This window comes from Pelophylax lessonae, assembly GCF_965119305.1.
Source record: "Pelophylax lessonae genome assembly, chromosome: 2".
In the NCBI taxonomy this organism is placed as follows: domain Eukaryota; kingdom Metazoa; phylum Chordata; class Amphibia; order Anura; family Ranidae; genus Pelophylax; species Pelophylax lessonae.
The window spans coordinates 373,430,897-373,452,483 of record NC_138769.1 but is presented as its reverse complement, the minus strand read 5'-3'; the positions used below and the strand labels follow the sequence as shown (position 1 = coordinate 373,452,483).

At 42.2% G+C, this 21,587-nt stretch overlaps 1 protein-coding gene across 1 annotated transcript; it reads left to right on the top strand.

Moving 5' to 3' along the window:
- Positions 1 to 27: 27 nt before the first annotated feature.
- CAP1 (cyclase associated actin cytoskeleton regulatory protein 1) lies at positions 28 to 21,174 on the top strand. The gene is made up of 13 exons (XM_082247275.1): positions 28 to 145; positions 3,360 to 3,466; positions 3,567 to 3,667; positions 5,549 to 5,626; positions 5,739 to 5,882; positions 5,965 to 6,050; positions 6,513 to 6,618; positions 6,702 to 6,891; positions 14,622 to 14,812; positions 18,289 to 18,412; positions 18,750 to 18,832; positions 19,331 to 19,474; positions 20,433 to 21,174. Exons 2-13 carry the CDS (start codon positions 3,370 to 3,372, stop codon positions 20,514 to 20,516), a joined length of 1,428 nt encoding a protein of 475 aa, XP_082103401.1. The 5' UTR covers positions 28 to 145; positions 3,360 to 3,369; the 3' UTR covers positions 20,517 to 21,174.
- Positions 21,175 to 21,587: the final 413 nt, after the last annotated feature.

Here is a 21,587-nt window from a genome sequence, read left to right as displayed (position 1 = left end):
GAGGAGGGCAGAAATGCTAGAGCGAATCAAAAGAGGAGCGCCCTGCTTAGGCCACGCCCATTTGTTCTGACGCGGAAGTGATTTCCCGCGGCGAATGCTGGGAGGAGTCTGCCGGAAGTGGGGCAGAGAGTGAGCAGCGGCGGAGGTGAGTAGGGCGGGGTAGGAGTGTCATTCGGTGCTTTTTGCCGGTGTCTGGCCGGGGAATGTATAGTGTGGGTGTAGAGCGTGCCTTCTGTGTCAGGGGTTAGGTTGGGCACTTGTCACTTGTGCATACTGTCACTTTACAGACACTGACATTGGTGTTGCTGAGAGTTAGAGATCGGTACATGTAGGTATGACACACCCAAGGTGTTCTCACTAGTTCACAGAGCAGTGTACCCCCTGACTGTCACCTATTCATGTGTTGTCATCTGCTTAGTGCCCAGCATATCATCACAGAGAGGGAGCTCCACACTGATAGATCCCACTACTCAGCTCAACTTATTCTGTAATCTTCACAACAACTTGCCGCTCATCTAAAAGTTCTCAAGTGTCATGGACACACTATTTGTATCCACCTGGGGAACTCAGTCCTTTCCATCATTTAGTATAGAATGTGCCAAGGCCATGTTGGTTGGTGTATGGTGATGGGAGGTGTAAACATGTGAATTAGGGTGGCCCCTTTCACACTGTGTGACTTGTCCTGTGACTCGGGACTGCTAAGTCGCATGGTGACAAGTTGTACCCCATGACTTCCAATGAGTGCCATTCACATCTGTGTGACTTCAAACTAGTCCCTGCGCTACTTTAGTCTGACTTTGATGCGTTTTGAGGCCCATAGACCTCAAGATTGCACAGGCATTGCTTCAAGTCCAGGCAAAATCGTGTGACTTTTAGGTCGCACGAGTGTGAAAGAGGTCTTAGCGAATAGGCATTTGTCTCCTGGCCAGTGCTGGGTCAATAAGTTGCAGGCAGGGCACTCCCTGCCCTGCAGCTGCATCTTCACAAAGGGAGAGGTATGCTCGTGACTAGATAATTGTATAGTAATTCTTGACTTATTTCCCCCCCCCCCTTTCTCACGTTCCTGGCAGACTGTAGCATTGTAACACTTGTTGTCTCCCTAGTCTGTATTAGGGCTCAGCCCAAACCCGGAAGTAAGCTGTCACTCCTGCCCAATCACCCGCGGCTAGGAAATTTCCTGCAGTTGCATGTACACAGTTATTTGGGCAGGAGTCGCAGCTTACTTCTGGGTTTAGGTTGAACCCATGTTTGGGTCAAACCCAAGTGCATCCCGACTCGTGACCTCATTAACACAATATGGTCATATTTCGTGCCCCCCACTGCTTAATGGCCTGGCGCTGACAGCTGCCATCCAGATTCAGCCTTACCAAAACTCATCACTTCTCAGAAAGCTGGAAAACCTATTCAAGATTAAAGAACAAGTCGAGTTGAATGTGACTTGCTGCTACCACCTATACCCTGACCTGGATAAATCAGGATCTTCACTGATCTTTCAGCCTGACAGCATTTACACACTGAGAAATGTTCGGGCGAACGATCTGCCGGTTTCCCTCAATGTTTCACAGCAAGTCAGGGCTGAGGATAGAAATAATCTATGAAAATCTTTGGATACCGAAGACTTTTTTTTTTTTTTTGATCATGCACAGTCTTTAATATCTGATATTTCTCCTATGAAAATTGTACAAAAACAGTACATATAAACGAAGATCATTTGTTTTGTTCCTGTACAAGACACATTCTGGATCTTTCTCTTTGGAAATTTTCGTTTGGGAGGTTGGAATCGACTGTCAAAAGTTGTGTACGTACTATCGTTCCTCAGGCAAAAATATTCTCGCCCGATCTTCTGATAGTGTGTATGGCCATTACTCAAAGCTAATGTATTTGTTGTCCTAGGCCGGCCATACACAGTTTGAATCTCGGCCGATTCCTTCTGATTCAAACCATTAGTGGGCAGGCTAAATGTATCAAGTTGATCAAATTGATCAACTTGGGTACAACCAGCTAGCCAGATTAATTTGTCATTCTCCTGAGCGGCTGCTATAGACGCTAGCGATAATCGCTGTATTCTCCCAGCGGAGACTACTGCCCCCCCGCTCCCACCCCCTCTATCAGGAGAAGACATTTACTCTCGGCAGGAGGCATTCCCCTGTCAGCACTGTCTGACTTAATGGGGAATCATGCAAATTTCTTTCCAGCTACCCATGATTGTAGGTAAGAATTTTGCACTGTCTATGGCCTGCCTTAGTACACCTAGTGTGTGCATCACCATACACTATAGAACCTCCTTTTGGTTTTATGAAGAACTATGTAGTGAGAGGTCCCCCTGATTTGTTACATATTCTATGGATTGTTTAGGTTTGTACACTTGCTTCATAGTCTTGGTTCATCTCAAGGAGATTGGATTGTATAGTGTATGGTTACTGTAACAGAGACTAAAGCTTGCCATATATTGCACAGTTTTTTTTTTTTTTTTATTTAAGCCTGCAAACTAAAAAAAAAAAAAACTCAACTGTTTTCCCCAATCCACAGAGTTAGGTTGGATGCAGGAATCCTCCACGCTGTGTCATTGTATTCTGGCAGTGAACTCATCGGTTGGACTACTCCACTGTCAGGGTACACTGATCAGCAGCTGTAGCACTGATCAAACTAAAGTTTCTCAGCAAGCTCATTTGTGAGCAGTTGGATCAGTAAATTGCTCTTTCAGGCCATAGATTGATCCAAAATGCAATTATTGGCCTTTGCTGGACTGACTGAATTTCAACCCATTCATGGCCAGCTTAATGCTGCCACTCACTGTTTCCTGCTTCAGTTTCCGCCTTGGTCACACATGTGTTCCTGTTTAGGCAAGAGAGCGAGAGGGGAGTCTTATGTGACTGCTTTACAGCTGTCTTATGTCAGGGAGGAACCAGCAGCAACTGAACAATTTTGTAACCATGTCCACCGCCCCCCCCCCCCCCCCACACACACACACACACACACACACACACACACACACACACACACACACCCTCAGAACACCAGAACACGTGTTGGACCCTGTGGATAAGCTGTTGCAGACAGATTGTATGGAACTTCCATACCGGGCTGTTTTTTTTTTTTTTACAGATAACATTGGCAGTAGGTGGCTTGTGCATTCGTGGAATGCGGAGGTATCTGTACCGACATGTTTAGGTACTTCCTGTACCAGTGATAAAGGTTGAATAGCATAGTAGGGAGATCACACTTCCCCCTTGGCAGATAGACTGCAGCAGTGTAATACTTTTTGTCTCCCTTCTAGTCTGTATTTTAGAAAGAAAAAATCTACTTTAACCCTTGTTGTTCGAAATAACTTGTATATCCACTTCTGTGCTTTCTCATAGGAGTAAAAACATGGCGGATATGCAGAATTTAGTTGCTCGCCTTGAAAAGGCAGTGGGGAAGCTGGAGCTTCTCGCAGGTGGTGCAGGTGGTGGCTCAAGCCCTGCAGGTAACGTTAATCCTGTGTATATTTTGCATTTTATCAGCACTGTATCTGTATGTATTTGCTTAGTGAACACATTGTAATACTTTCTGTAAAACTTTGTTAGAAGTGGCACAATTTGTTCAGGCCTACGACTCGCTTCTCAATGCAACTGTTGAAGACTTTTTGAAACTCAGCAAGGAAATTGGTGGAGACGTTCAGAAGCAGGTGAGTTATTTTTTTCTTTTTTTAGATATTTGTGCAGTAATTCTTGACTACTCTTTAAAAATTCACGTTTGTATAGCGGGGCTATCTATACAAATTTGGGCTGGATTTTACATTTGTTTTGGTTTGTAAAACTTTTTATGGGGTGTTTTTTAAATAAGTCCTAAAACTGGGTCTTGGGTACAAAAGGGAATGCATTTCTGTAGAGAAGTCATGACTGTTTCCCTTCCCAAAAGCATGAACCATCAAGTCTTCTAGTATATATTAGACTGCATTATATTAGGTAAAGCTGAACTAAACTCTCTCAATGCACATGAACTTTTTTACTTTGTTTTTATTGAAAAAAGGATTAATGACAATTTACAACCAGTATTCAGCAGGTTTGTAGACAAATAGACCAATATGGGTAGAGTCTGTACAAAGGAGAATATTAGCAATACCACATAAGGATTGACTGTTTGCTGGCTTATCAAGTTTAAAGGCGTGTAGACAACCGTAAGCAAAAAAGATGTGGTGGTTGTAAACTAGCCAGTAGGCATAATGCATTTAAGGATTTATTTAAAGAAGCTTTATAAGAAAGGTTAGACATAATCACCAATTGCCATTGGGCGCCCAGCGGGTTACAGGCCCAAAGGGGCTGTATAAGTGTAGTTATCTGCAGGGGGAAAGTGAAAAGGGGAAGTCAGCAGAAAATAAAAACCTAGAAGAGAATACTAGAGTAGAGATGAAGATGAGAGACCGAGAAGTGAGGTGAAAAGAGCACCCCAGAGGCTTGTATCCTAGTTAGCATGGTTTATAATAGGAAGGTATATTTCTTGTTTTAAACTTGGACTTTTTTTTTTTTTTTTTTTTTTAATACATCTCTTTAGTTGGGTTCTGGGCTAGGCCAAAATTATGTTGTGCAGCTCAGGAGTCTTCATGGGCATTTTTGTTCATCAGGAAGGGGGACTTTCTCTCACTTGCCTGCATGTCTAAGCTAAGGGTAGATGGATTCCTGAAAATGTTACATGAATCATCAGCCTTTATTCAAGGCTGTGGCTAGAAAAGCTAGGGTTTTTTTTTTTTTTTTTTTAAGTGGATTTCTCAACAAAAATTAAGCATTGAGATGGTTGGGTGAGTGCTTGAATATATAACAAAAATAGCATTCTCAGTTTGCGGTGCTCAGATACAGAAGTTCCACTTTAACACCCTTAACGTATATCTATGGGCAGCATGTGTTTTCCCCACCTTGACACTTTCAGAGGTAGTCACTAACATTGGCAGGATCACCTTTGTTGCAAAAAAGGGAAGCTATGGATTCATTTTGTTTTTAAATTACGCCTATGGTTCTACTTCGTGTTTTGTTAGTCTGTTTTATGTTTGCAGTATGTTCCATTTTTACACTTGTATGACTGTGCTCGGGGGAAGGTCAGAATTTTTAAATGGGCCCTGCATTTAGGTAATTGTACGCTATTAGGCGATTGTTCACAGTGGGAGATGGGGGAGGGGGTGGGGCTGAAAGATAAGTGCCCTTAAAGTGCAACTATCCTATAAGCATTTTTGGCATGCTTCCATATGCAGTGTTGTATGTGCACTGGTCTACTCTGTTGAGGAAAAAGCCCATTTACATTGTACAACACATAGATTTTTTGCAAGTTTTATATGTTTAGGTTTGCTAAGCATGATTGTAACTTATTAGAAACACTTTTATTAAATACAACTCTAGGTGCCCATTACAATTCAACTCTACCCAAATATTTTCTGTTATGCATCTCTTCCTGTCCTGGTACAGGGGTCGCCAAATGAAAAGCCAGAGGGATTTTCTCCAGCAGGCACATAAAGAACAATAAAGTCTTTATGTTGTGAATAAACTGTAATCTTACGTTCTATTTTTTTTTTTTTCAGGCAGAGCTTGTACATGCTGCTGTTAATTTGCAGCGTGAAGTTTTGGTAAAGGCATCACAATTTCAGCAGCCAGATGAGGTAGGTGTTTGATAAAATAAAAATTCACAGAAAGATCATTGTAATTGTGCTTCCATTAAAAAAAAAAAACTAGCCCGATGTTAACATTAATTTTTGCTCCTGCCTCTTTTAGAAGGATCTTGCTACCCTTCTCGCTCCACTCTCCAGTCAAATTCAGACTGTTCAGGACTTTAGAGAGAAGAATCGAGGTAGCAAACAATTTAATCATCTCTCTGCTATCAGTGAAAGTGTGTCTGCCCTTGGATGGGTAGCAGTGGTAAGTGGTCTCTGTGGTTGGCTAATTATCACTTTGTTTTCTTTCTTTATGTTCATCTCCAGGCCTTTCTGTTTTTACATAGGCTCCCAAACCTGGTCCCTTTGTGAAGGAAATGACTGATGCAGCTATGTTTTACACCAACAGAGTGTTAAAGGATTACAAGGATGTGTAAGTTGCAATGATGTGGGTTGGTCATTAAAGTTTTTAAATACAAGTATGGTAGTTAAGCATTCGGTATGATTTCTGCAATGAAATACAAGCAGGGTTTGCAGCTTCATAAAAGCTAGGGACAGCCTTTCTCTTCTGTGTATGTAACTTATTGACATTGCTTAGTTCAGTGTTTAAAGAGGGCAGGGCATAATCTAAAATTTGTACTGTTTAGTATGGATTACAGCAGAGACGTGGGATGATAAACGTGCAGTATTGATGACACCTGCCAGATTTCCAGAAATTGAAAATGTTCCCTGTTTGTATATTTAATTCTTTCCAAATCAGTGGTAGGCTAAATAGATTCTTCCTTGTATATATGTCCTTCTATATTGCTACGTAAAACATCTGTGGGGTTACTTTGCAGGGGTTAAGTAAAAAAAAAATGTATCTAATCTCGTGTGTTTTGTGTTTTCTTGGCAGAGATAAGAAACATGTAGATTGGGTTCGTGCATACTTAAACATTTGGACTCAGTTACAGGCTTATATTAAGGAGCATCATACAACAGGCCTAAGTTGGAGAAAAACAGTAAGTCCCATTTTACTTGTCCACCACACAACCTGCCTCCCCCTCACTTGTACTCTATTTACATTGGTACGTTTTTCTCATAGGGACCAAAGGCTGGTGGTGCTTCACTTGCACCAAGTGCCCCAGCTCCCCCTAGAGCTGGGCCGCCCCCTCCCCCTGGCGGACCTCCTCCTCCCCCACCACCTCCAGCCACTGCATCTGCTCCAAGTGATGACTCCATCAGTCGGTCCCAACTGTTTGCACAACTCAACCAGGGAGAGCAAATCACTAAAGGTAGGAAATCTAGCTTCGTTATTTGTGAGGAATCTTTCCCAAGGCAAATGCCTGCGTGAGAAGTCTTGAGTGGAAGCTTCCAGTCTTAAGCTGGCCATACGGAGCATGAATTTCAGCTGATTTCTGCCAACGTGGCTAAACCAGCTTCAACTGAAAAATTAAAGGAGCTAGGACCTGTGAATAATTGTTGGCTGAACCCTTTCCAGTTTTCAGAGTAATTTTTGTTAACTTTGGAACTAAGACAGCTTTAATCTAAAGCCCCGTACACACGTACCGATTGTCGGCCGTAAATATTTGGCCGCCGACCGATCGGCCAATTGTAGGCTTGTTAGTATGATGCTTCCGACAGCGCATTTTCGGCCGAACAGAATCTGTCGTGCCAGAACGGCCGATTGTTCGCCAGTCAGTACAGATTTCGGCCGACAGACAGCAGATTAGCAAGACTGAGCATGCTCAGAAAAGAAAAAAGACAAGGAAAGTTAACCATCACATGACATCACTTCTGCAGTCGGCTGTTGTTGGCCGACAAAATTCGTGTGCAGTCTTTTGCAGTTTTCAACAGACACGACAGCCCTGGACAAAAGACGGCAGATCGTTCGGCAGACGATCAGTACGTGTGTACGGGGCTTAAGGCTTTCCATTGTGACTGTTTTTCTACATGACGGTTTTCCTTTAATAGCTGGAAGGGAAAAAAAAAAGACTGCAAGGTCTAGCAAACTTGCCAGGTTTGGGAAAATAAAGAACATGCAAGAAGCTTATGTAGATTCCCTTATTTGTACAACAGGATGTTAAAAAGTTTCTTGGTCTAGGTTCACACTAGTGCTGCAGTGCGGTTTTGTAGTGTATTTTTGATGCTTCATGTGGTTTTATTTAATTTTTTTGTGGAAGGGGGAGAGAGATTGATGGGGGAAGATGGATAGAGAGATGGAGAGAATAAAATATTTAAGTTATAATATAAATCTCGCCTAAAGCCCTTAGCTTTCCATTAAGGTAAGTATCCCATTAACTGTAAACCCCCCCCCCAGCTTGAAATACTTATCTGACACACCTCACTGCTCTAGCACCTTCCTGGCTGCAGGCCTGCTTTCTTCTCTTCTGGTCTGTCAAACTGCTCAGAGGGACCGGGGGTGTGACTTGCTAGCGTTGTCTCTATAGACACACTCGGAACCTGGCTCGGTAGCATGTGCACACAGGGGCCGCCTCAGCACATGGCTTGCCGAGGGAGCACTCTGAAGAATACGACGCATATTGCTTTTGTGGGGGAACGCTAAAGAAGAGATATGCAACCCCTCTAATATCTCCGCACAGAAAAGGTAAGTATAACGTCGTGTGTGTGTTTTTTTATTATTCAAGGAAAAGTAATTTTTGGAATCACTTCAAATGTATGCACGCTACAATTTTTTTTTACCTTACATTTTTTTTTTTTTTTTGATAGAGTAAGGGAGGATTATAACCCCTGTCAGGTGTGTGTCCGCCCCCCCCAATCTGTGTCCCATTGTGGAGATTTCCCTTCACATTGTGTCCCATAGCCAAAAAGCAAGTGAGCGGAAATCCCTGAAAATTAGGATTCCTTTGAGACCACCGTGAGGGCGTGCTCACGAGTCCCGCTGCTGCGTCCATTGACGGACTCGCACAGAATCTATCCAATGAGGATCTGAGACAGCGGCTGGAGCTGCTGGGCTCGTGCTCATCGCTGCAACTAAGGTTTTTCAACCTAATGCATAGAATGCATTAGGGGAAAAACCTTGACACTTTACAACACCTTTTTAAATTATTGAAGAAACCATAAAAACTATGGCTGGAAGAACACATTGAATCTTGGGATCAGTATCTCCCAAAGAAGCTTCATTGCATTTTAATGTCTCCTTTTCGTTGTGCATTAGAAAACAAAGGTCTTGTGTGCTTTTTTCTAAGCACCGTTTGTCATATAAAGCTTAGGCATTTTGTATGTAAATTGTTTATAGCTGGCGTATGGCGGACGATAAGCAGTTGGGAGTTTTTTTTTTTTTTTTTTTTTTTCCATATCCAGTTGTTTTGCAGTATCTTTTGGCCTTGCTTAAAGTGACCAAGTGCATTCGTCTTGATGTCCCATTTAACAGTTCTTGTGCACAGAGGCTGTTATAAGCTCTTTAATTTCACCATTGGCTGAGATAATTCATTTTTTATCAATAGTTGCAGCCAGCTGGGAAAGGAATGATGATGTAATTGTATCCAGACTTATTGTTGGAACTGGCTTCTTTTAAGACTGATTCTATTTCTGGGTTTTTAAAGTTGCCATCTAGGGACTGCTAGAGAGCTCTGACATGAGGGCAATAATGAACATAAACCTGCAAGAAGAACTGAATGATTTAATTAGAATTAAGCAAGCACTTGAAATATGGAAGCTGCTTACTTCTGAAAATGTGAGTGGCTTGGCTGTCTTGCTTCAGTACGAGTCTCTGACCTGGAATAAGCATGCAGATAATGAAAGTTAGAACTCCCTGATATGCATCCCTGATATGAAGATTTGTCATGGTTCAGTGACATAACACTCAAGCCTTTGTAGCTGCATTTGATTACCAGGCAAATCTGTGTTCTAAAATAAGGTCAGCAATGATAGTGCCTTCACTTCTTTGTTTTATCTGGCAAAGGGTTCTGCAATAATATGTTCATATTGAATGCTCATGTTGGGGATCTTCTAGCGAGCTGTAGAGCCACTTTAACTCCAGGAAAAAGCAGCTGTAAAAACGTGCTTTTTCCAGTAGCATTATTGCACCTTTGGCCACATCGCTTTTAACAGCGTTTTTTCTGCCTCCATTCAAAATCAATGGTTCCCTATGGGAGCCTATTGATTTGAATGGAAGGCGCATTGCAAGTCGGATCAGGATGATCCGACTTTCGGTGCGATTTGCGCTGTGAGAATTTTGAAGGGGAACTCCACGCCAAAATGGGGAAAAAAAAACGGAGTGGGGGTTCCCCACCAGGTTCCAAACCAGGCCCTTTGGGTCTGGTATGGATTTTGAGGGGAGGCCCATGCCGAAAAAAAAAACGGCATGGGGTCCCCCTCAAAATCCATACCAAACCCTTATCCGAGCATGCAGGCCAGACAAGGGGAGGGGAGGAGCGAGCGCCCCCCCCCCCCCCCCGAACCATACCAGGCCAAACGCCCTCAACATGGGGGGGTGGGTGCTTTTGGGCAGGGGGGGGCTCTGCTCTGCTTTTTTTTTACCCATTCACATAGGGAGGGGGTCCAGGATCTGGGGGGGCCCCCCTCGTTAAAGGACCGCAATCATGGTTTTATATATATATATATATATATATATATATATATATATATATATATATATATATATATATATATCCGCAATCACGTGTTGCAATATAAATATAAAATCCGATGGTACTCCCACACATTCAGGACGAAGCCATCAAAGAGTATTCAAATCAGTCAAGCAGGATAAATCGCAAGGCATTAGAAAAGAGTCATTTTTTAAAAGGCAAAACCGTAAAATCCATGGACTCACATGAGAACAAGGTCCATAATAGTGCATAGACATATGTAAATGATCGCAATACACTTACTGCAGATGCCGCCAAACGAAAAATAGGATGGCGGCTGGACCTCAAGCATATATCTTAGCTCAACGGCCATTTCGCGGCATGCTCATTATCAGGAGCTTAAAGAATATTGCCCAATGTGTCCAAATTTATATAAAGCCCTCACATTGCACCAAGTTCTATTGATTGGGGATATCAAGAACGGCGAAACAACACTTCCGGTTTTGCCACCATGTTATGTAAGGTCACTTCTGGTATCCGCGTCATGCAGTGGTAAACACGACTTCCGGTCCCGCGCCATTTTCTAGTAAACCTTTCAATAGAAAATAGTGGTGATCGACTTCTCTAATAAGTATGATATTATTACATTTAGCACAATGGCTGTGTGCACTGCAAAAGCCACACAAATGGGGCCCTGAGTATCAACATTAGTTATAATTTTTTTTTAGATTTAATACAATCAAGTGGCAAAAAGTCACTTCTGGTTTCCCTATCAATGAAGCGACCGTGTCAAGTTCTCATAACTAACATTATGACTAGACACCATTTTCTAATTGGGCCATAAACCGGCACAAACAAACCAAGATAAACATTGTGCAAAATGTTAAAATTCTGCAAGGGAATCTGTTCATATGAGGACTGCATATAATCCATAAATGGTAATAAGTAACAATGCAGAGTAAATTAAACAAAACACAAACACTGTGAGAATATCATAAGTGGTGTGCCAAGTGTCGCAAAGCCACACTCACCAAGTGTCAATGAAACAGTTGACATCCCACTCGACATTCAACCCCAGTAGGCAATAACATTTGATCTCGTATAACCATTTCATCTGTAACTTTGAAATCTCTCTAGTGTGGTGACATCTCCTCCAATGGGGTTTTAATTTGGCTATACCTACAAATTTGAGAGAACTGGGATCTCTCCTATGACAGGTTCTCCATAATGAGCAGATCGGCTGTGATGTCTATAGCCCTTTCTGATGTTAAATACATGTTCATAACATCAGAAAGGCTGTGATGTCTATAGCCCTATCTGCTCATTATAGAGAACCTGTCATAGGAGAGATCCCAGTTCTCTCAAATTTGTAGGTATAGCCAAATTAAAACCCCATTGGAGGGGATGTCATCACACTAGAGAGATTTCTAAAGGCCCGTACACACGTGCAGATTGTCGGCCGATTTTCAGCTTGTTAGTATGATGCTTCCGACAGCGCACTTTCGGCCGAACAGAATCTGTCGTGCAAGCATTAAAATTTTTGTATGCCGACACCAGAACGGCCGATTGTTCGCCAGTCAGTACAGATTTCGGCCGACAGACAGCAGATTTGCAAGACTGGGCATGCTCAGAAAAGAAAAAACACAGGGAAAGTTAACCATCACATGACATCACTTCTGCAGTCGGCTGTTGTTGGCGGACACAATTCGTGTGCAGTCTTTTGCACTTTTCAGCGGACACGACAGCCCGGGGACAAAAGACGGCCGATCGTTCCGACGATCGGTACGTGTGTACGGGGCTTTAGTTAGAATGAAATGGTTATGAGATCAAATGTTGTTCCCTACTGGGGTTGAATGTCGAGTGGGATGTCAACTGTTTCATTGACACTTGGGGAGTGTGGCTTTGGGACACTTGACACCTCACTTATGATATTCTTACAGTCTGTTTTGTTTCATTTACTCTGTATTGTTCCTTATTAACCTTTATGGATTATATGCAGTCCTCATATATGAACAGATTCCCTTGTAGAATTTTAACATATTTTGCACAATGTTTCTTTGTGCCTATTAGAAATTGGTGTCTAGTCCTAAGGTTATAATTTTTTAGATACAATTTTAAAACACTCAGGGCCCCATTGTGTGTCTGCTTTTGCAGTGTACACAGCCGTTGTGCCAAATTTTAATATCATACTTGTAATTATTAGAGAAGTCAATCACCGATATTTTCTATTGGAAGGTTTACTAGAAAATGGCGCCAGACCGGAAGTAGTGTTTACAACTGCATGACGCAGATACTGGAAGTGACCTTGCATTACATGGCGACAAAACCGGAAGTGACATTTTGCCGCTCTCTAGGTCCCCAATCAATGGAATTTGGTGCAAGGTGAGGGCTGTATATTAATTTGGACACATTGGGCTATATTCTTTGAGCTCCTGATCAGTGGCGGCCGGTCTATAGGGGGCACGCCCCCCCCCCCCCCCCCCCAATCTGTGAAAAAATAAAAAATTAACATTTGCAGCCCACTAGGGGCGCCGGACCTACTACTGGCTATGGGGGGGGGGGGTGGGATTTTGCACTCCACGTGCGCCAGGCAGAGGCACCGATTGGCGGCCTTCTGGGGGTCATCGGGGCGCAGAGCAATGCACCCCGACGCTCCCCACTTTAGTGCTGTCCTGGCTGTGATTGGTCCAGACTCCAGCCTGGACCAATCATACAGGAGGACATCCCGGGTGACGTGACGCGTGGGGGCGGTGCGTGCGTCAGTCACTCACCTTCCCAGCTTCACGTCATCACCTTCCCGCCCGCCGTCAGACCAGAGAGGAGGGCCGGCACGTGATCGAGGAGGAACTGGAAGAGGTCGTCTCGTCTCAGTCCCGACTCCAGTCAGCAGCCGCACGCCAGGCACGGTGACGGCACCAGTGTGAGGTAAGTGAAGTGATGCCTCGGGGGGGGCCCACCCTGCTTTGAAGGCGGCACGCACGCACGCTGGTCTCTGCCTGCATTGATAGGGGCACGGCACGCTGGTCACTGCATTGATGGGGGCACGGCACGCTGGTTACTGCATTGATGAGGGCACGGCACGCTGGTCATGTCTAAGGCCTACATACACAGGGTGTCTGTGGCCTATAAATATTAACAGCCTGTGTACAGTATATATCTGTGTTGGAGTTACTTCATGTGCAGATCTTTACTAATTTTATGAGAATTCAGTGTGCAGGCTCTAAATTAATTTGCTTTTTAAATGGCATTGCTTTTCATAGGACAATTACTCCTCTTCAGAATATTAACTCTGTTTTAATAATTTTACTGAGTTTTATACCATCTTATACCAGGCCGCTGTGTACCATTTACTATTAATAAATATATAGTGCCAGCCAGGCCAGCAGCCTGCTTAGCAGTGAGTGTAGACAATATAAGATAGTGCAGGCCAGGCCAATTACATTGTACATCAGGTAAAGTGCTATGCTAACTTAGCATAGCACTTTACCAGTGTACAATGTAATTGGCCTGGCCTGCGCTGTCTTATATTGTGTACACTGCTAAGCAGGCTGCTGGCCTGGCTGGCACTATATATTAATAGTAAATGGCACACAGCGGCCTGGTATAAGATGGTTCCCAAGTTGGTCAAAGCCACGCAATTTTTTTACCGCTTTTTTTTTTGCCGCAAATTTTTCTTTTTGTGCTCCCCCCCCAAAAAAAATTTTGAGCACCAGCCGCCACTGCTACTGATGATGGACGAAACAGTTGAGCTAAGAGATATGCCTGAGGTCCAGCCGCCATCCTATTTGTAGTTAGTGTATTGCGATCATTTACATAGGTCTATGCACTATATGGACCTTGTTCATTGCACTTTATCACCAGCATCTTGAACATTTACTGGCGTTTGGCTCATGTAAGTCCATGGTTTTTTTTATTTTATTGTTTTGCCTTTTAATAAATTACTACACTGAGAAATTACTCTTTTCATGCCTTGTGCTTCATCCTGCTTGACTGATTTGAAAATTCTTTGATGGCTTCATCCTGAATGTGTGGGAGTACCGTTGGTTCAGAGATTTCCAGAGAGGCAACACATGATTGCTGTCCTATTATGTAGCCAGCATATCATTTTGGGGAGTTTGCATTTTTGCCATTTTGAGAAGGAAAGACCACATGGGTGACACCTGAGATTACATCATGCACTGGGAATTATAGCTTTCTTTCACTTGGACTTTTTCACTTACATTTGATTCATTGGACATTGTGATTTGTGATATCACTTATAAAAGGTTGCAGCGCTATATAAATCAATCAAAATATAAATATATGTTGATTACTTTGGTGTTGGTATATTGGAACTGTTTTACATGCTGCTGACATTTTCACTTTAGAGTAGTGAGACAGAAGCCATAGCAGATGTTCATCCTGCACCTGTGTGTACAAGGGCTTTTGTAACCAGTAATGATGCCCTAATTTGTTGTGCTTTTTCATTTTAGCCCTGAAGCATGTACCTGATGATCAGAAAACGCATAAAAATCCTTCACTGAAAGCTCAGACTGGCGCAGTCAGAAGTGGACCTAAACCATTCACAAGCCCCAAACCATCACATGTTGCACCCCCTGCAGCCAAACTGGCTCCTAAGAAAGAGCCTGCCTTGTTGGAGTTAGAGGGCAAGAAATGGAGAGTGGTGAGTAAAATGTTTGTACTTATTACGAATAAAGGATAAAATGGAGGGAAGGTGATGTTAGCCGATGCCTATTTGTAAAGTATCACTCCTATTATGAATTTGTTGACATCGACCTGTGCTTAAAGGAATTAAAATGGTGGAAAACCCTTTTGGCACCTGCTGTAGATACGGAGTATGCAAACGTCAGTATGTACCTGTGTGCTATACTGTGCTGAAATTTAAGCTGACAGCAAAGTCTGTATGCATTGATGCTGCAGTCCCAGTTTCTTATGTAATTGGGTTGTATTTCCTTCTTGTCCATTGAGACGGAGGATTTTTTTCATATTTTGGATTATATTGCTGCTACAGGAGGTTTGGACACTGACCAAAAAAACCCTTTTAGCCCAGGGTAGCCCCTACTTCTACTAGTATGCCTCAGTTTTTTTGCTAGTGCCCTAGTGAAATGGGCACCTTCTCTTCAGCTCTGCTGCAAAAAAGACTAACTTCTTTTCCTCCAGTTTTCCATCACAGCATATGAGAGAAATGGACTCCTTCACACCAGAACAGGAAAAAGGTTGCCATGTTAAAAGGAGGTCCTTCCAAATGCTCCTCAGCTTTTTGTTTTTTTGCAGGGTTGATGCTTTTGTAAGTTTTTGTTTTTGTTTTTCTCTCTGCACAAGAAAGACCTGCTGTGTTGCCTCCTCCTAGCGATCCTTCCCAGTAATGGCTTCAAGGATGCCACTTTTGGAGGAGATACGCTGCAGGATGGACCCTTCACTACAGACTCAAGCTCTGGTGGGTGGAGGCACTATTGGAACCAGCACAGCAAAATTAGGCTAGAGGTTGTTGCATCTTCCAGCTGTTCTGTGTGTTTTTTTTTTTTTTTTTTTTTTCCTAGGTGGTTTTTATCTAGCCCATTTCTGTCCTCTGGAGGCTCTTGGTTTTGGGCTTATTGTGGCAGGACACTGTTGAACTCTGTCTGCATTTTCAAGGAAGTCCAAGGGGCATGTCTTATTTCTCTCCTGTTGGTCCCTTTAGGCCAAAGCACCTAATAGATCTTGTAGGACATACCTCAAAAAGAAGTGTGCCATTCGTGGCTTTAAGTTGTGAGGCACCTGAGCTTAAACCTCTATGCCAGTCTTGCATAAGTGCTTAAAGAGGAATCTACTGTAGTAACCTACTTGTCTTTTGTTGTTCGGATTTATACTCTCTGGAGGGTGTAGACAACTTAGTTGGGGGTCATCTGGAAGACCTTAGATATTTACTATCTAGGCAGATGTAACAAGGTCTACAGGGTAAGAAGAATATTGTTTTCCTGGTCTGAAAAGTTGTCTCCAAGTGGTGCACACTTTGGAAGGAAGGCAAAAAAGGCCTTTTCTAATCTGTTAACGCTCGTTACCCTTTGGTGTGAGGATCCTAATAAGGCGTGGAATAAATACCCACATTTGAATGCTCCCCTCTCCAAGCTATCAAAGAATGTGGATTTCTGCATTGTAGTCAATAGAAGGCAATTTTGCATTGAAATCAATAGGGCACACATCGGCATCCTCCTCCTTCTTTTTTATATTATTATTTTTTTTATTTTTTTTTTTTTTGGCAAAACGCAGATAACTCAATTTTCGGCCAATCGTATTCGTCGACCAATTATATTGGTGCATCATGGAAAAATTCTGGAGGACAGTTAGGGCTACTTGTAAAGAGGGTCCAGCATCTATTAGATCATCCGCAACTATAGGTAAATTCTCCTCCAGCTAGCCAATGCACAGACCCTGTGGAGACATGTAGGGCCTCCACAGTTGGTGCAATGGCAAACAACGCAAGGGAGAGGGGATAACCCTGGCATGTGCCTCCATGCAGCATGAAGTGCTTCATTTTTTGTTCACATCCCTCTAGTTTGGCCTGTCTTCAGCACCAAGGATTTTTTTCCAAGTAGTGGGAAATTCCCTAGTCCCCTTGTGTCTTTAAACCATTAGTTATCCCTTACTTGGACGATTTCCCCCTGATGGCCTCTTCAAAACTTATTTTTTTTTTCTTTTTCTTCCTTCCTCCCTAGGTCTGACACCTCAAACTGTCATATTTCAGGGTTTACTCTGGAAAGACAGCTGTGGAGCAACTCTTTTGTGTGTCAATCAAGACCATCAGGTCTGTCCTGGAAGTAATAACATCACATATTCTTCAGTCCAATGGGCTTGCTTTCATTAGAGAGTTATTCAAATACCCCCTCAAAGTATGGAATTGATCTCCAGAGATGCTGGAAAACCCTGTGTATCGACCAAGCAGTATCATGCACAGTTTGATAGTGGGGAGTCCGCGCTCATCTATCAGAAGGCCTTCAGCGGACCTTCCTCTCCCATCTGAGGCTAACAATGGGCGCAATTAATGTTGAGAGCTGGACATTTCAGAATCTGTGAATCCTATGATACTAAAGTCTAGGAAGGCTACATGGCTCAAGGTCTTTCATTCATGGAAGGCATACTTCACTTTGTGTAAAATCTCAAAGCTTTCACCCTAGGATTTTCTGTTGGACAAATCCCCTTCTTCCTGTTTACTAGGTTTAGACCAGAATTTTGCTTTCAACACTATCAAGGACCGGGTTTGTCTATTCTGTCTGGTTTCAGAGAATGTTGGCCTCTCACTACTTGATTTAAGACCCTTTTTCAGGGAGTTGCCCATGTAACTCCCCCTTTTTGAGACCCTGTGACTCTGTGGGATCAGAATCTGGGACTCTCTTCACTTCAGAAACAGCTGTTTAAACCCATTAGAGACATTACTCTCTACCCTGACCCACAAAACAGTATTTTTTGTAGCATTGACCTTTGCAAGGCGAATGTCTGAGCTGGCGGCCTGATCCTGCAAATAACCCTTTTTGGTTTGGCATGGGGAGAAGTTGAGGCCTGGGACTTCTTACTAAAGTAGTTTCTGCCTTTTAACTCAACCAGAACATTGTTCTTGTGTCTCCCTGTTGGGATCTAATTCAGACAGAAAGATACTTTTAATGTCCGTATTTGGTTTTCTGTTAACGTGTTCTGTAAGTTTTTTTTTTTTTTTTACTGGGTGGCTGTTGGAGCCTCATGTGAGATCACCTTTAGACATAAGGTCTTTCAAATGACTGTTTTGAGATGGAGGATTTCTTGGGCTCGTGCTTTTGGAGACCCTGAAAGTAAAGTCCACCTAGGTTTCCCAATAGTCATTACAAAATTAATGTTTAGTTTGCCAATGTCCAATCCTCCTGTAGTTGGCAGTATAACACAAAAGTGAGACTTGTGATGTGCCTCAATTGACTCAAAGAAAAGGATTTTACAGGGAGTTAAAAATTATATTTTTATGTTTAGTATATGATTCCCCTCCAATTCTAACATGTCATAAAAATGCTTTAAATCCCATATTTTTTTGGGATTCTTTTGTGAGGTGGAAGTTGCAGGGTAGATCTTGTAGATACAAAAGTTAAAGCCTGACCTGTACCTGCAGAGCTAACATTTTTAGGTTTATTTGAACAGGAATATCAGGAGAATGCCTCCAACCTGGTAATCAGTGACACTGAACTGAAACAAGTGGTTTACGTCTACAAGTGTGTAAATAGCACCCTGCAAATAAAGGGCAAGATAAATTCCATCACTTTAGGTAAGCACTGAGAAGTCACAACTTTTGAAACCAATTTTGGATTTCTGTAGTGGTTGTAGTAAATGCGTAGCCATATTTGGTAACTTTTGTGTAAAACACTGCCGGATTCCAGTGTTGGTAGCAGCAATCAAATTGAAGGTAAGGACTTCATGAACGTCAGGTCAGTTTGCCCAGACCAGCATCAATGCAAATTTATTGTATCCAAAAGCACTCCTGCAGCGCACCACAATGCCCAGATACATATGTTCTTTGCATTGCACGGTGCCTAAAAAAATGCATTGGCACCACATTTATTGAGTGATGGTGTCACACTTTGTTTTTGTTTTTTTCTGAATAGATAACTGCAAGAAACTTGGCTTGGTGTTTGAAGATGCTGTGGGCATTGTGGAAATTATCAACTCGCGGGATGTTAAAGTGCAGGTGAGAATGTGTGTGTGGTGCTGTATTTGTATGTTTGTTTTGTTTTTGTTTTTTTTTCTTTCCTTTTAGGAAATGAAATGCTGAGAAAGCAAATCTCCTATTTACCATGGAAGTTGTTGCAAAAGCATTAAAACTAGTTGGAATTAACCATTTTGTAGTCCATGCATTCTGGGGGGGGGGGGGGGTAAGTAGTGTATAGCAAACATCCTCCACAGTTGTGAAGATCCCTTACGCTCAACAGACCATTTGCCTGAGCCCCCTTTGGGTAGCTGATCCCTTTTCTACATGCTAGCTGTAGGGTACACATTTCAAAGTATATGTGAAAAATGTTTAACTGTTAGTTTGAGGATAACCGAAAAAGGTGTGCTTCCCAGTCAAAGGAGAATTGCCTGATGGATAATTTTACTGTGCAAATGCAAAATCCCTTTCAGGGTTTTTAATTTTGCAGACTACTGTAAGGGCTTTCTTATACCTAATTTGTGTTGATTTGTTTTATAGGTTCTAGGTAAAGTGCCAACAATCTCGATCAACAAGACAGATGGTTGCCATGTTTACCTAAGCAAGGATAGCCTTCAATGTGAGATCATCAGCGCCAAATCTTCAGAGATGAATGTTTTGGTCCCAGGGAGCGGAGGAGAATATGTAAGTATAAACCTTTTGGTTCCCCTCTCCAGTCAACTTCGTTTTGATTAAATGGGAGAGCATTAGAATCTCTATCGGATTTTATTCTGTGTGTTCCTGTTGGAGACTTTCGTTGTCTATTCTACTTCCCAAGGAGAAATCTTTGGAATGGAGTCAGAGACCAAAAAAAACACTGGTTCTAAACCTTCTCCCCTCTATTCAAAACAAAACATTTGCCAGGTGTTTAGTTCTTAAAGTGAACCCGTACTTTTTAACTGAATCCAATTCTGTGTAAAACGTTTTATTGGTGTGGCACAAATGTTTTGTGGGTGACCTTAAGCCGAATTCCAAATGGCTCATTGACCAGATAGTTCCACTTTGGCTGGCAAGGCACTCCCAGTAGTGGAGTTGTTGGGGTTGGGTATTGATGCCACATGTCCATGACTTCAGCCCTAAGCCAAGGAAAAGCAAGGTTTAAGTGTGTAACAAAAGCCATTTCTGAATTAGATAATAGCGGACACTTAGCCAGCACTTCATTTTCTTTTAGTCAAAGTGGAATACTGGTGTATCTTCCAGAGACTGCTTTTAAATCTTTATGGATAACACTGGTTCTCACATTGACTAAAACTGCTTAAAGGGAGCTATAGTGTATTTTCAGTGATCAAATTTTAAAGCACTAGCAAACGATGTTCAAATAACACTGAATTGTATCCACTCTCTGCTTTTACATTCTGTTGGCTGATTTTTCAGTAACCTTTACATCCAGTAAATTTTGAAAATTGCAATACTATGACAAAATTTATAGATTGGTTTGCTGCTGCAAATTTTAGATGGCCCTTTGTTAATGCCTGATATATTTATATTTAATATATAGATATTATAGATTTCTTATGTTCATCTATACTAAACTTGTGTTTCTTGTGTTTCTCCATGTACTAATTGAACCCAGAAATAACGACATGTATTTTGTTTCTTGCAGAGTGAGTTTCCGGTGCCAGAACAATTTAAGACTGTTTGGAATGGAGAGAAGTTGGTTACCACAATCACTGAGATTGCAGGATAGTGGATCATTTGCTTGCTGTGACATGGGCTGGACACCATGTCCTTCTCAGCCCTCTGTGTTCTCTCTGCTGCTTCTCTTAAAGGATTACTCTAGCTGTAGGGTAGAGACTTGATCCTTGCAGCCTTACGCTGATTAATGTCCTACTGTAACACATCTAATTAGTGCCAGAAGTCCACCGAGAGCTGCTTATGCTAATCTGCTGTCCCACCCCTCCCATGCCAATACAAAGGGCGGGGCTCTGACTGTCTGCTAAACCATTCTAGGTAGTGGCTGGATGACCAGTAAACTGTTAATTGGACCAAAGGTTATGAGCACTTTCTTAATGGGGTTTTGTTAACCCTCTTCCAACACCCAGGGACCATTCCAGTTCCTCCCACTGAATATTGGCTATTCCTATTCAGAACGTCCAGGGCTTACTTTTTATACATAAATATCTTCAGAAATATGCAATGGTTTTCCTTGTTCTCTAAAGTACTTTTCCTGGCCTATCACTTCTGTACTGATCCACAAACTAATATGCCAATGTGTACTGAATATTTTTGGTGTTAGCAGGTTCTGTTCCGTCAATAAGGGAATAGGAGCAGTTCCTGCACAGACCGTGGAAAATACACGTTTACAAATCAAGCATTTTATTAAAGATACAAAATGAAATGTACAATACTGTCTCATTTTATTTATATTCAACCATAATAGCAAAAGCGTTCATGAAACCAATGACCAACTTTATTTTCTTTGTCCTTTTGGATAGAGCAGGGTAGGGTTACAAACCCTGTCTTTTTTTTTGTCATGTTCCCATTCGGGAGATTTCCCTTCATCCCCCCCCCAAATAGACAAAACAGGAGGTCAATAAAAAGCCCTCCAATGTAAGGGGAATCCCTTGTCAACAGAACTAGTGTCCTCATTGGCTAAAAGTGTTGCCTTTAGTTATACTTTCACAATGTTTGCACATGCAGCAAAGTATTGAGGGGTAATTGGCAAATAAAAAAATGTATAGTTATTAAGTTAGAACTTGCAATACAAGTCATATTGTAAGTGAATATTATAAAAATTTCCTTTTCAATCTGCAGAGCT

Bases quoted from the DNA above. Each gene is read 5' to 3' on its own strand.
- CAP1 (XM_082247275.1), top strand. From the start codon at position 3,370: ATGGCGGATATGCAGAATTTAGTTGCTCGCCTTGAAAAGGCAGTGGGG. The intron at 5,627-5,738 runs GTAGGTGTTTGA...TGCCTCTTTTAG, and splicing joins AATTTCAGCAGCCAGATGAG to AAGGATCTTGCTACCCTTCT. The intron at 6,051-6,512 runs GTAAGTTGCAAT...TTTTCTTGGCAG, and splicing joins TTAAAGGATTACAAGGATGT to AGATAAGAAACATGTAGATT.